The 15550-nt window shown below is 47.9% G+C and overlaps 1 protein-coding gene across 2 annotated transcripts in view; it reads left to right on the forward strand.

Annotated features, from left to right (window-relative positions):
* The window catches only part of Tm9sf4 (transmembrane 9 superfamily member 4), a 47690-nt gene extending 32877 nt beyond the window's left edge, over positions 1-14813 (forward strand). For both annotated transcript variants that reach the window (XM_032904464.1, XM_032904465.1), the window contains exons 11-18: positions 705-786; positions 877-952; positions 2871-2954; positions 5334-5509; positions 6432-6495; positions 8568-8687; positions 9344-9433; positions 12958-14813. In XM_032904464.1, coding sequence (XP_032760355.1) covers positions 705-786; positions 877-952; positions 2871-2954; positions 5334-5509; positions 6432-6495; positions 8568-8687; positions 9344-9433; positions 12958-13107 — 842 coding nt within the window. In that variant the 3' untranslated portion in view covers positions 13108-14813. The remainder of the gene's footprint in view (positions 1-704; positions 787-876; positions 953-2870; positions 2955-5333; positions 5510-6431; positions 6496-8567; positions 8688-9343; positions 9434-12957) is intronic.
* Positions 14814-15550: the final 737 nt, after the last annotated feature.

Below are 15550 nucleotides of genomic sequence, written 5' to 3' on the forward strand. Positions count from 1 at the left end.
TCGGGTATTTTTCAGCTTTCTTCACATAAGAACCATCATGAGTACTTCGTCAGGGAAGGACACATCAGCACTATGAGGCTATCCTCTCTGCCCTCTGAGTAAGCAGCCATTCCAGAATCACTGTCAGCATCAGGGCTAGCTCAGGACTCATCCCCTTCAAGGCTGGGTCATATCTGTAGCCCAAGCTAAGATGAACAGTCACTTTGTCTGCCTGTGCAGACAGCAGGACTTTTCATTAATCAGGGACATAAGCTCACTAATATATATATACACAGGCCTGGAGTCAGTCTGCCTAAATTTACCTCTCACCCTCAGCCTTTCAACCTTGCGACCTGATAGCCACCTAGCCCTGTTGGGTTCAGTTTCCTTGTCTGTGAATGGAGAAGCTAACTTCCATCCTACAGGGTCAAGTTAGATTCAGTGTGCAGTGTTCAGAGTGCTCTCACTGTTGTGTAGTTCTTTCCATGGGCTCTAGGGATAAGAATCTGGGGACAAGAAGGTACGGTGAAAGTTCAGGCTGCCAAGACCGAGCTACCAACCCCCAAACCTGAGCTATAGCCCAGTCTTGTAGAGAGCTGTGCTGCTACAAAGGCCAGAAAGGAAGGGAATCTCTTGTAGCCCCATTTGTCTAGCAGCCTGTGTGTCTGCCCATCAGAAGCTTCAGGCCTGACAAATCCCTGACCCTGCCCTCTGTCCCTCTGTAGTTGTGGCCATGCTTGGGATGCTGTCGCCCTCCAGCCGGGGAGCGCTCATGACCACAGCCTGCTTCCTCTTCATGTTCATGGGGTAGGTGCATGAGAGTGCTCCCGGGATGGCACACCCGCCTCACACACTTACAGCACTCCTCACTGTGGGTTCTGCCTTTTCCTACAACAGGGTATTTGGTGGATTTTCTGCTGGCCGCCTTTACAGAACTCTAAAGGGCCATCGGTGGAAGAAAGGAGCCTTCTGTGTAAGTCTCCTCCTCTTCTTCCTCCTCTTCCTCCTAGCTGTCGTTGGGACCTGAGACATCCTTCCTACACCACTCAGGAGCATAGCAGGCCCCGACATGGATTTTTAAGCTAGTAACTAAGCAACGTGATGATGGAGCAGAGGGGGCTGGGCTCCCTTAAGCTTCGAAAAGGACCTCAGTACTGCAGATGCCCCATCCGCAGAGTGATATGGAGGCTGAACTTGGACAACTTGTAGCTTGCATTGTCTAGTGAGAAGCAAGAGAATAGCAGATTCAGGGTGACAGCAGCCTCCCAAGAGAACACCATACCCAACAGACTAGAGAGAATTGCCTACCAGTGAGAGAGGCTGGGCTTGTGTCACAGCTAGCTGACATGCCAGTCAGAGTGAAGACACGTTTTGGAGGTGGAAAAGTCCATAGAAATGGGGCAGTGCAGGGCTGGGGTTCTCCTAGGAGCTTTTTCTTCTTTCTGGTCCCAGTATTAGATGTGGTGCCCAGACTGTAAGTTTCAGCCAGAAAGGAAGATGAGAAATTTTCTGCTACACATCAGGATGGAAAGATACAAAAAGAAAAGGCATCTTGGCATTTGAACTGGGCCTAAAGAAGATTTTAGGTAGCACAAGTTCTGAAATTTCTGAGATCCTAGGTTTTAGGGGTTTTGTTTGTTTTGTTTTGTTTGTTTTGTGACAGGGTTTCTATATCCTGGAACTCACTTTGTAGACCAATCTGGCCTGGAGCTCACATTGATTCGCCTGCCTCTGCCTCCTGAGTTCTGGGATTAAAGGCATGCACCACCATGCCTGGCTATATCCTAGTCTTGACTTGGCTTTTCTTGATGGAAAATCAGAAACAGCCCTCTCAACTTGTGATTCCCATCTCTCCAGTGGAGATGGGTGCACCACTCTGCAGTGTATAGCCCCGATACACTCATACCAAGGATGTGGATGACCCACATGGGGGCCCAAAGACAAGAACACACAGGAGTAGTGACTAGCTATTGGATGGAGCAACAGTGAGCCAAAGAAGAAATTAATGCAGAGTTTGAGTGTTAGGTTGGGCCTTGGTCTTTGTGCTTAGTGACCCACCTGGATGCCTAGATCTCCAGGCATGAAACGTAGGATGAAACGCAAGTGTAAGCCTGGGGCCTAGGTTTTCTGTGTCTAGACTGACTAGCTTATATTGCATGAGATTAAGAGTGGGCTTTGGAGGCAGGCTGTCTGGATTCTGAACTCTGCTCTACCCCTGATAAACTTGTCCAGAGAGGCCCTCATCTTTTAGTAGGGTCTCTTCTAACCCTGCATGTAGTGAGGGTGAGGTGAAACGAGAATAGAGCCCATAGTTGCCATCCTTAAGATACTACTGACACTGGACCACTATTTTAGGCAGTTTGGCGTTGGAGCCCAGACACACATCTTTTCCCTAATAGTTTTATTTATTTATGAAGCAAATACTTATTGAATAGCTACTGTGTTGTATGACGAGAATACCACAGAGTGCAGGATGTAGAGTGTATTGGGGACATTGATCAGGCAGCAAAGCTGTATGTTGTGCTTCTTGTCTCCGTGAGATTACATCTCAGTTGATAGAGTCGAGATGAATGTGCATCTAACATACCAAATTTAGTGTGGTTGCTGCAGAAAGCCTCTGTCAGTACATCGCCAATTCAGAAGGTCCCAAGGAGACCCTTTCTAAGTTGAGCACCATCTGTAATTAGGAAATGGGATAAGGGCGAGGAAAGGCAATTTCAGGGCTCTACAAAGTCTAATAGAAAAGGAGCCTGTCTTATGTGGGGTCAGAAAAGAAACTGTGCTTATGATGAAACCACAAAAGAAGCCTCTGGTCCTCTTCTCTGTGAACTCTGCAAGGACCACGTAGGAACCCTGGATGCAGCTCCCCAACCTGTTCCTCTTGCTCCCAGACAGCGACACTGTATCCTGGCGTGGTTTTTGGCATCTGCTTTGTGTTGAATTGCTTCATCTGGGGAAAGCACTCATCAGGAGCGGTAGGTGCCTTCTCTGCTGTCCAACCCCTCTCCAGCAAGGAGAGCTGCTCAGTATTCCCTAAGGACACTTCCTGTTTCCCTTGTTCCCTTCCGTTTTCTGAGTCCCCAAAGTTCTGTTCCCAGCTCTAGGGGTTGGAGGTTGGCTGGGGTTTCCCCAGCATTGCCCATCCATCATCTGCCTGTGCCCCAGCCCTGGCCTTTCTGCAGACTTGGAAACAGCTGGCCAGATCACTTCTCTAAAGGGAGGTTTCTACACTCCAGGGGCCAATTGGGGGATCCCCCATGTTTCAACCAAGCAAGAGCTGCCTGATATTCTGGTCAAGAATAAGGTCAGAGGGCTCACCTTCTCAGCACCCTGTCAGAACACCCCAGAGTGGAGTTCCCATTAGCCCCATGCCTTGAGGTTGCCAGCAGCTCCTCAGGACTCTGAATGAAGTGCCAGACTCTTGTGACGGAGGGAGTGTGGGATATGGGCCCTTGGTCGGTTCTCAGGACTGCAGAAGTGGGACAGGTGCTTGTTAGGTGTCTACTAAGGACTCTGGATATGAATGTAGGCTGCTTCTTCCCAGCAGCGTAGGGACACTCCACCACACCACACCACACCACACCACACCACACCACACCACACCACACCACACCTCACCACCCGACCCCACACCACACCACACCACACCACCCCACCCCACCCCACACCAACCCACACCACCCCACCCCACACCACCCCCGGTGTTTAAGGTGGGCTTTCTAAAACGCACAGAGACAATGGGAAATGAAACAGTGGAGGGAGCCATCCAGAGGAAAATACTGAGGAGGTTTTTAATATGTACTCTTTCAATCTTTTTCCTTCAACAGAGAGGTTTAAAATGAGAGTATATGACTTAAAATTTACTACAAATGATGTTTATTGTAATACTGTCCTAAACATTTAACATCCTCTCTTTCTTATTAATTTTTAGGTGGGCATACAGAGTAGTACATTGTATTATGGCACTTTACATTACGTATCGCTACACTTTGTTCACACTCGTGTCCCTTACTCATTGTTCTCTTCCTTGTCCCCTCCCTGCTCTGGCTGCTCCCCTCCTTCCCCCAGCAAACTCCTAACTTCTGCTTTCTTACCACACGTATTCCATTACCCTCTTTCCCCTACATGAAGATCTCTTCCTTTCTTCTAATGATCTCATTCTAGTTTCATGAGTTTACATATACACATATATAAATATAGATACACACAGAAATGTTTAATATAGGTTCTATGTATACGAGAAAACATGCAGTATTTGTCTTTCAGTCTGGCTTATTTTAGCATAATAGTTTCTAGTTCCATCCATTTCCTGCAGATCGTTGGTGTTTCATTTTCTTTATCTTCATTTCCTGGCTGTTGTGACCAGTGCAGCAATAAAAGTGGATGTGCCAGTATCTTTGTAGTGTGCTGACTTGAAGTTCTTTGCATACATACTCAAGTACTGGTTTCTACAGTGGCTGGGACAAGTTTACCCTCCCACATTAATAAGTTGTTAACATACTGATTTTTGTACAAGCCTTATAGAAAATGACTTACAGATGATGATGAGGAAGATGAAAAATATCAGTTCTAACCCCCATTCCCCATCTAAGGAAGTACTTTTAACTTGTAGGCCTTTCCAGACACATACACAAACACACACTGAATTTGGGAGCCTAGGGTGTACCTCAGCAGAGTGCTAGCCTAGCATGCTAGAAACCCTGAGTTCCAGCTGCAGCCCTTTCCGAACTTACTGTGGTAGTGGATGCCTCCCTGATCCCAGCACCCAGGAGGTGGAGGCAAGAGGGTCAGGAGTCCAAGGTCATCCTTGGCTATATAGTAGGTTCAAGGCCAACCACCTAGGTTACATAAGGCCTTGTCTAAAAAATGGATTTTACTAAAATGGGGGTCTTTTATAACTCCAGACCCATGCCCTGCTTTTCTCTACTCGGAAGAATGTTGTGATGTTTCATTTTAACCAAACTCTAGCAGTTTTGCCCTCTCCCTCATTCTCTTCACTCAGCAGACCTCATGTAGTGGCCTTACCTGATGGCACCTTCATGATTCCTTGGGAGTCTCGGTTCCACTTCCTCCCCGGAGCATAGGTTCCTGGGATGCTAAGGGTTCGTCTTCACTGGAAGCTCACATGCCTCATGCGCCCTCAGCTCTCCCCACGGAAATTATTGGCCTCCAGAGATTCAGGCTAGGATCCCAGCTGCAGAAAAGTTGGCAGGACATTCCCCGCCACAGTGGCCCTGCTGTGCACATGGCTTCTCCTGGGGATCCCAGAGCTTCCTATCCCCACTACTACTCCTTGCATGGCTTCTGTTCTAGGTATCAAGACCTAAAGGAGCTCAACAACATTGTGTCCACAGGTACCCTTTCCCACCCTGGTGGCGTTGCTGTGTATGTGGTTCGGGATCTCCCTGCCCCTTGTCTACTTAGGCTACTATTTCGGCTTCCGCAAGCAGCCATATGACAACCCTGTGCGCACAAACCAGATTCCCCGGCAGATCCCTGAGCAACGGTGGTACATGAACCGATTTGTGGGGTGAGTCTTGAAAGAGGTAAACAGACTTCCGGGGTGGGCAGCGTCAGTCCTCCCCTAGGCCATCTCCTTAGGAGAATGTGAAGAGGTTCCCTTCTCAGAATGGTGCTGCGATCATTCTGCTCTGTGGCTGCAGCAGTTACACTACCAGAGGGCTACAAGCTCAGCCTTGTGTCCCACTGAAGATAGATGCTGCAGACCTGACGTCTGCCTAAAGACTAGGTCAGGGAGCCGAGCGAGGGCTGGGAGGCGGCAGAGGTTAAGACCTTAGCTCAAGCTGGGGATATAGCCCAGTGCAGAACACTTACTTACCTAAGGTGCACACTACCCTAGGGTCAGTCTCCAACCAAACCCACATGGAATAATTGTCTTAAGAAAAAAAGGGAGGGGTTGGGGATTTAGCTCAGTGGTAGAGCGCTTGCCTAGCAAGCGCAAAGCCCTGGGTTCAGTCCCCAGCTCCGAAAAAAAAGAAAAGAAAAAAAGGGGGTTGGGGGCTGGAGAGATGGCTCAGCGGTTAAGAGCACTGACTGCTCTTCCAGAGGTCCTGAGTTCAGTTCCCACCAACCACATGGTGGTCACAGCCATCTGTAATGCGGTTGGATGTGTCTGAATGTAGCTACAGTGTACTCATATACATAAATAAATCTTTAAAAAAGTAAAAAATGGAGCTGGGCAGTGGTAGTGCATACCTTTAATTCCAGAGACAGTGACAGGGGACTCTCTGAGTTGGAAGCCAGCCGGGGAGGGGGAAAGATGCTCCCTGGCTATTGTACCAGAGTTCCCATCTGTGAACTGAAGAGAGTTTTGACAAACTATAGACCTACCACCATGTGGGCAGGCCTTCTCTGTAGTGATGCCTAGGAGAGAGCAGGGGCCTTCCCGTGGCCAGGCGCTCCACACTATTAACACTCCTTCTCTGCCGCAGCATCCTCATGGCTGGGATCCTGCCCTTTGGTGCCATGTTCATTGAGCTGTTCTTCATCTTCAGTGTGAGTACCGAGACCCCTCCCCTTCCCACACCAGCCTGCTCGCTTGCCCTCATTTAGGCTCTGCTTCTTGCTGTCTGTGAAATTGCAGGAGCCCCTTTCTTCACTCTTTTTTTTTTTTTTTTACCAAAAATAAATGTGGTTATTTAATGAAGCATCTCTGTACATGTTAAAGTGGAAAGGGAACGTCAGCTCAGTCAGCAGCAGCAGGTTTATCACGTGACCCTGCTGCCTTCCCAACACTCATCTACTGCTGTGTGTTGCTTCATTCCTTTGAGTTCTGTCTGCATTCGATGGAGTAGAAAGACTGCATCTCTTACAGAGAGGCTTAGAAAGACATTCCTCCATGTGTTTCCCATGGACTTTGTCTATTTTATACGTTGAAACTTTCTAAGCTTCTTTTTACTGGATATTTTCTTTATTTACATTTCAACTGTTACCCCTTTCCCAGTTTCCCCTCTAGAAACACCCTATCCCATCCCCTCCCTCCCTTTCTTCGCTCTTAAGTCCATTAATGGTCCTGTCTGTCAGGGCAGTCCTAAGAGGTAATCAAGATGTGCGGTGCATGTGGGGCTGATGCATGGGAAGGGCTCAGTACATGGAAACCCTCTCTGGCCTCTGAGCACCAGGTACACATGTTGTACAGACACACCTAGCAAAACATTCATACATACAAAATAATTTTATAAACTTTTTTTTTTTTTAAAGAAAGGCAAGGGGGGGGTTGGGGATTTAGCTCAGTGGTAGAGTGCTTGCCTAGCAAGCGCAAGGCCCTGGGTTCAGTCCTCAGCTCCGAAAAAAAAAAAAAAAAAAAGAAAGGCAAGGGGGCTGAAGAGCTGGCTCAGTGGTTAAGGGCACTGACTGCTCTGCCAGAGGTCCTGAGTTCAATTCCCAGCAACCACATGGTGGCTCAAAGGCATCTGTAATGGGATCTGATGCCCTCTTCTGGTGTGTCTGAAGAGAGCAGCAGCAGTGTACTCACATATATAAAATAAGTAAATCTGGGCTGGAGAGATGGCTCAGCGGTTAAGAGTGCCGACTGCTCTTCCAGAGGTCCTGAGTTCAATTCCCAGCAACCACATGGTGGCTCACAACCATCTGTAATGAGATCTGGTGCCCTCTTCTGGCCTGCAGTCACATATGCAGACAGAATGCTGTACATAAAATAAATAAATAAATCTTTAAAAAAAAATAATAAGTAAATCTTTTTTTAATAAAAAGGAAAGGCAAGGACCAGGTGTGGTTGTGCCTGCTTTTACTCTCAGCCCCAGCACTTGGGAGGCAGAGAGAGGCAGGTAGCACTTTCAGGCCGGTTTGATTGACAGCTCCAAAAAGCTAGGGTTACACAGAGAAACTCTGTCTTGAAAAAAAAAAGAAAAGGAAGGTTAAGGTTAGGAGTATTTGGCCAACACAGAACAAGCTGAATTGTAGTTTTGTAGACTTCTGTCTCATTTTGCTTTGTTTGGAATTTATTTTATTTTTTTTAATTGGTTTCTTTGTGGGGAGTGATTTCTTGGGGGTTTTTTGGTTATTATTTACGTTTTTGTTTTATCTTTCTTCAAAGAGACAAGAAGAACATAAAATTAAGTGGGTAGGCAAATGGGTGGGAGGAATGGGGAGGGGGAAACATCAAAATACATTATATGAAAATTTTTTTCAATAAATAAGGGTCACGAGGGGCTGATGAGATGGCTCAGTGGTTAAGAACACTCACTGGCTGTTCTTCTAGAGAACCTGAGTTCAATTCCCAGCATCCACGTGGCAGGTCACTACCATCTATAACTATAGCCCCAATACCTTCTTCTGGTGTGCATGCGTACATGTAGGCAAAACACCCATATAAATAAATAAATAAACAAATAAATAAATAGATAAATAAATAAATCTCTTCTTTAAAATAAAAGGGTCGAGGTTATGAAGCCTGAAGAACACTGCAGCATGCATGTGGTGTGGGGCCAGCTGCCCTCACAGGTGGCAGCTGCTGTATTGATCCAGGTGGGAGTGGAGCCCAGGCGGAGGTGTTGTAAGTAGGCGATGAGGTGAGCAGGCCCCTGAAGCCATCTCTGTGCCCACAGGCAATCTGGGAGAACCAGTTCTATTACCTCTTCGGTTTCCTATTCCTTGTTTTCATCATCCTGGTGGTATCCTGTTCACAGATCAGCATCGTCATGGTGTACTTCCAACTGTGTGCAGAGGTGAGCGGAGCGGGTGGCATAGGACACAGCCAACACGACCATCTTCATGGGGCTCTGGGGAGAGGGTGGCTACCCCATGAGGGATGCCGCCTCAGGCCGTCTTGATCCCCTGCCCAAGCCATTTTCCACTCTACCCTGGAACCGATGATGCCCACATCACAGCATGGCTGTGATCTGTCAGTGTCAGACCCACATCAGGAAACTCCAGTTGGCAGGTACAGATGGTTGTCTTGGCTCCCCTGTGGGAATTAGCTCTTACAGAGTGGATAGAGGCCCAGGTAGGCAATGGATAGGCCACCAGCCAGGGCTGAAATCCAGCTCTTCCACTGGGAGAATAGTGTGGAGGCTACTCAGTCACCCTTACCTATGAGAAGTATGTGCTCAAGCAAACTTACTTGTTACTATTTTTTATTAATCTTTTAAAAAAATTGAGATATGATTTATAAGCAGTAAAATTTACCCATTTTAATCTGGGATTCTGTGGTTTTTTTAGAAATAAATCCAGATGTGGGACTGTCATCACAGTGAAGCTATAAACCATTCCTTATCCACATGGGACACTTCTTACCTAAAGTCTTGAACCCCTCTGTTGACCATGAGACTTGTGGAAAAATATCGCAGATCCTACCATGACCCTTCCTTTCTTTGCTCCTTAGGATTACCGCTGGTGGTGGAGGAATTTCCTTGTCTCAGGGGGATCTGCATTCTACGTCCTGGTTTATGCCATCTTTTATTTTGTTAACAAGGTACTACCTGCCTTGAGATCCTCTTAACCCTCTCTGGGGCAGGTTGGCAGGGGAGGAGGAGGTTTTTGATAGGAAAGCAAGTGTCTGGCTTGTGCTTTTACATCCAAACTGGAGATGACCAGACCCCTTTAGTTGTATGTTTGGGAACAAGCCTTCAGTCTGAATAACAGTGAGAATGCTCTGTGCAGAAACAGAAAGGCAATATGGCCTTGTAGTCTCAGCACTGGAAGGCTGAGTCTGGAGGAGTTGACGATGGCCATCTCTGCTGGTGATGTATGCACTGGAACCCCGGCTTGGGGTAGAGATAAAATGAGGAGGACAGACACACATACAGGAAAGCTGGGATCAGGCACAATCTACTGTCACTGGCAACCCAGAATCTCTGTGGGTTTATTATAGCTGTAGCAGGGGAGGGATTGGCTAGTCTTAGTGAAAGGTCTATGTAGGCAAGCAGTCGAAGGTTGGAAGAGGACGCTGCAGTTACCAGTCTTTGCACACTCTGATCAATCATTCGTAAACACTTAGGCTCCTGAGGAGAGCTTTGCCATTCCTCTTGAGCCTGGCGATGGAGTCCTCAGCATGGCTCCATGTCACTCTGTTGGGGCTTCCTCTGTTCCCTATACATCTTAAAGGCAGAGAGTTATCTAAATGCTTCTACTCAGAAATAAAGCTGGTAATACAGTACTCCCTCCATACACAGGAGGAGGACAGTAACATGAAAGTGAAAACAGTTGAAAGGAATAAGCAGATAAAATCAGGCTGGGGAACTGGCTCCATCTAAGGTACTTGTGAGTTAGCTTGACATCCTGAGCTTGATGCCCCAAGACCCACATAAAAAACAGCAGCTGCTGTAGACCCAGGGCTGAGGTGGAGGCAGGCTCTAGTGTTTTCGGGCAGCCTGTCTAGTCTGGTGAGTTCCAGGGTTTGAGACGCCCTGTCTCAAAAATAAAGTAGAAAGTGATTGATGAAGACACCCAATATTTATACCTCTGACTTCACACCCATGCGCACACACATTTGGATGCACACACAAGTGCACATATCCAGAGACAAAGGTAGACTATTCACTGTGTCTCTAGGGCCCCTTCTCTTCCTCAATTGTGCCTGGTGAAGAGAGAATGAGCCAGGGCTAGATTTGTGCTTGGGGGCCTGCTTGTGGCATGAGCTCACACAGGTTAAGCGTGGGTTAGTAATCAACAGGAGTCTTGTTCTGGCTTAGCAACTAGGGCAAACAGGATGGGCCAGTTAGAGGAGTTCAGGGAGGCTTTGGTGAGTCCTAACCTCCAACAGTGGAGATTTCCCATGCTTTGCTATCTCTGAAGCCCAAAGGAAAGCAGTCCTCTGCCTGCAGCCAGGGTGTGTTTGTAAATAAGAGCTGTAGGTCTAGTGGGTGAAACTTGGAATGCCCAAGTTTCCCCAAAATACCGGGTTGTAGAAAGATCCCCAGATGGTCTGCTGCAGGGCTCCGCCCAGGAGCTTCTGCAGTCCCAGCAGATGAGCACTTCTGCTTCAGAGCCCAGCAACCTGGGTCACAGGCTGGTAGACTGCTCTTGAAAGAACAGTTTATTGCAACACAGCTATGCACACTCATTCACATGTCTTCTGGCTGCTTTCACACTGCAGTGACAGTTGAGTCGTTGTAAACCACATAAACTATAAAACTATAAAACGGAGGGGAGAATAAAAATCTTTGTGGCCCTTCAGACAAGGTTTGCTGACCCAGTAGCAGATCTTCCTTCCAACACTCCTGTTCTCTAACTGGACAGCTCCTGACATCGTGAAGCTCTCGGTTTCACAGCTCAGCCTGCCCCTGTGGACCCTGCATCTCGGCCTCATTCCGAGACTCTTCCACCTCAGTAGCCTATTTAAATCAGAACTTTTGTGTCCATGGGGTAACTTACTGAAGCAAAAAGAATCCTTTGGCTGATGCAGCTGCATGGTTTAGGAAGTGGGAGTCTTAACTTCAGACTCTGTTAGGTCCGGCATCTGAAGTTGTCAGAGCTCTGCCCACACCCTAGCTCTGTGGATATTGTTCTGGCTTCTGTCTGTAGGTAGGATCTTTCCACAGAGTAGAAGGGGGCCACTGGCAGCCTTGGTGTGTCCACTTTCTGTGTCCATAGCACTGAAACCTCAATAGTTTCTTCTGCCATTGTATTTTGCTTCCAGAGAAGACCTCTGAGGCTCTACTGTGGACACACGCCTCTCTCTTTGCTTACTGGGTCCCATAGGGTACTGTGCTCTGATGGACTAGCTTGAGTTCTGTATTAGGAATGGTGGTGCCAATAAGGCACAAGGTGATTCGAATATTTGCCAAAACACCTGACAGGCAGAGGGAAGCTGGGACCAGTGCTGGGCAAACACAAGTTCGAGATCTCATAGCTTCTTGCCCTTCTCCACCAGCCTCATATACCCTCTGTGGAAAATCCAACCAGCCTACTCCAAGGGTCTTTGATAAATGATGTCTTTAGCTGGCCTGAACTCAGGAAGGACCCCATCAGCCCTTCCTTTTTGCTAATTCCCTTCCTGGTTTGATGACTGTCTTGTTCCTTTCCCCTCTTACCTCCTTCACCCCATCTACAGTCATAAAAAATGTGTACATGAAAGATGGCAGGACCATTTGAGGGCTGCCTACAACCATGGCCTTCACACTTTAGAAGACCTTGGACAGGGACCTATATTTGCTTTTTTTTTTTTTTTTTTTTTAATTTTTTTTTTTCTGGGCTTGTATTTTGTGACTCAGTATCTGCCCATGAGCCCCTAGGACAGGCCCCTCTCAGGGCCAGTGCACTCAGCCTATATCAAGTTGCCAGCAAGCTGTATTCTCTTCAACTACCTGACGTCACACCACTGATCTCTTTCATGTCTACCTCCTCACTAAGGAGGTCAGTGTGCTCCAACATAACAAGCATTGTGAGCTAGTGGAGACACATCCAGCATCCTCAGGGACCAAGGACTGTAGACTGAGGCAAACTGATGAAGCTACCATAGTTTTTAAGCTTGAGGCCTTGAGAGTCTCCTCACACCTGCTCTTCCCTCCAGACTCTGCTGCTGCTCCAGCTGTCCAGGAGGACTGTGGTGCTGTTTTGGGACAAGGGACCAGGGAGTGGGGCAGCTGTGTTCATTCTACCTGACGCCCAAGGCAGTACTCTGGTCCTAGTTAGCCTTCTGCTGTGAGCCCTTTCACCTTGTCAGTTGTCAGTTTCACGAGGTTTGGGATGGGGCGCCTATCTTAGTTACTTATCTATCGCTGTGGTTATAAACAACATGGCCAAAAGCAACATCATAGTGCCATCATTGAAGGAAGTCAGCACAGGAACTCAGACAGGGCAGGAGCCAGGAGGTAGGAGCTGATCAAGAGGCCATGGAAGAGTGCCACAGCTGGGTCTCGTGGGGGCATTTTCTCAAGTGACGACTCCAGCTTGTGTCAAGTTGACATAAGACTGTCCAGCAGGGCGTGCAGTTTGCCACAGCACACAGCTGCCTGCCATTAACCATCCGTCTCCCTTCTCTCTGCCTTGGCCCAGCTGGACATCGTGGAGTTCATCCCTTCTCTCCTCTACTTTGGCTACACCACCCTCATGGTCCTGTCCTTCTGGCTGCTCACAGGGACCATCGGCTTCTATGCAGCCTACATGTTTGTCCGCAAGATCTATGCTGCTGTGAAGATAGACTGAGTGGGTGAACCAACACTAGGCCCACTGGATCCTCGGACAGGAAGCCACCCTGCGTGGGGAACTGCAGGCACACAAAATAAAATAACTCCTGCTCATTTGGAATGTAACTCCTGGCACAGTGTTCCTAGACTCCCCAGGCTGCATGGGGGGCAGGAGGGCCTGTAGATAACCCTTCCATTCCTTCATCTCATTCAGTCTGTAGGGAAACATTTTTCTGTGGTTGTTTTTCTTGAGCTAAGAGTCGCCTTCAGCAGGAGCTTTCTGACCTGTTAATTCAGGCTCTTTTGGTTTGGGTTGGGGTTTTGTTGTTTTTTGGTTTTGGCTTGTTTTTTGTTTTTTTTTTTTCTTTCTTTTGTTTTGTTTTTAAACGTGGAGATTCAGGATGGATAAGTGTGGGGTTTTGATCACTGTCCCCATCAGCTCCTCAGAGTTGTTGGCTACCCTACTACTAACTGGAAGAGAGGAAACACCAGGGCTGCAGTGAGGGCTCCAACTCTCATTGCCCATCCTCGCCACTGATGCCACAACAACACAGCTGCAGCCCAGACAGTAACCTCAGTGCCAACCAAGCCCTGCCAGCCCCTCCCCCATTCTCTTCCCCAGCCTGCCCTCTGCTGCCCAAAACAAGGCTGCCAGCCAGGCCTTTGGTCATCGTTTTGACTGGGAACACTTGGTCACTCCAAGAACATGTCCTGGTTCCCTGGGACAGCAGGATCCCCTCATCAAAGCATCCAGAGTTTGCGACCACCAAGGAAGAAATGAGGCCTGCAGTGACTGTTCTCGTGCCAAGAAGCCCTGGGCCAGGGCCGAGTGTTTCCAGAGCCAATGCCCATGTGTGTATGGGAAGAGGTGGCCAAAGCCGCTAGACTAGGGTGCTCACCCTCAAGGTTGTTCCCCAGTCTTTCCCTCAGGGGCGCCGCTCTTTCTAAAGGGTGATGGTGGACCCCTTCTTCCCTCACTTTCAGGTCTAGAGTCTTCAGATCTCTCTCTTCCTCATGGCCTTGGCCCCAGCATTTTTCTCGGTTCTTTTAGCCAGACCCATCCCCTCTTCCTCCCATGCAAGTTCTCTTGGGGACACCCAGAAAACTTCTCTGAGAAGGAAAATGGAAGGTAAGTTGGGTTGCTCCTTTCCCAGTTCCTAGGAAGAGACAAGAAGCCAGTCTCCCCAAGGTGGAAAGAGGCTTCTCAGCCCTACCCGAGCCCCTGCAAAGCCTGTGCAGATCATAGACTTTGCTCTTAAGTAGCAAGAGACCAAACCCACCTTGGGTGTAGGGGTCAATAACAGCCACTGGCCCTTGTTCCAGTACTTTGGGAACCTGCCAGGAGACAAAGCTCAGGATGCTGCTTATGCTGGGAACACACCCTACCCTCACTGCCCCCACTCCAGGGGCCCCGCTGCCATCAGCAGTCAAATCAGTGCACCTTTCAATCTTGCCTCACAGTGACTTCGAAGCACTGAGTGGCATCCACCAAGAATCAGGCTAGAGAAATGGGAGCCCGAGAGTGGAGAGTGATTGGGAGTTACTTGTTCATTCAAATCCTGCACCTCAACCCCCAAGGTTCTCATTGTCGGGGAGGGGTGGGGGAAAGGTTCAAACATTGTCAATTTTTCTGACTTTTTAAATCATCATCATTATTTTTAATTAAAAAAATGCCTGTATGCCTTTTTCTGGTCCAATTGTAAATAAAATGCCATTGTCCTGTTATGTCTTGACTCACATGCAAGGGTATGGAGACTGAAGTATGACCATTTTACCAGATAGGCAGCTCAGTGTCCCACCTGGGTGCTGTAGAATTCAGGCCTTTGCTACTTTGCGCCTACTGTAAGCTACTGCTTAGCCCTCTGTGTGGAGTCAAGCATTTGCCCCTCTGAATAAACGGGGAAATAGCAAATAGGTAGGATGCACATAAACATGAAACCTGGTTTGAGGGTCTGCATTTGCTACACTCTGTCAAGTAGGATGCTTTCAAAGCAATAGAAATTTAGAGTCAAGCATCCCAGAACTTGGGAGGCAGTGTTGGGTAGATCTCTGTAGAGTTTATGGCCACCTAGAGCTACATAGTAAAACCCCTAGGGTAAGGTCCTAAATGGATAGGATTGGTTCATAATGTAGGCTTAACTTAGGCCTGGCTGGCCTCAGAGATGCAAATGACACCTTCACCCTCAGCTGTGATCCTCTGGCTTCATTCTGTCCCATTTTCAACCTTCTTCCTAATAAGGGAAGCAGGAAGGTGCAGCACAAATGCTGTAGACTTGCTTTATCCAACTTGACCTGCCCAGAAAAGGAGAGACACAGCTTCCTTCCTATGTCACTGTATGTATTTGGGATAGGATTTCAGTGTAGAAATCCCTTCCTTCCTATGTCACTGTATGTATTTGGGATAGGATTTCAGTATAGAAATCCAAAGAACGGTTTTTGATTAGCTACCTTAGACTCGTGTG

Source organism: Rattus rattus, chromosome 5, assembly GCF_011064425.1.
Source record: "Rattus rattus isolate New Zealand chromosome 5, Rrattus_CSIRO_v1, whole genome shotgun sequence".
Taxonomy (NCBI): Eukaryota; Metazoa; Chordata; class Mammalia; order Rodentia; family Muridae; genus Rattus; species Rattus rattus.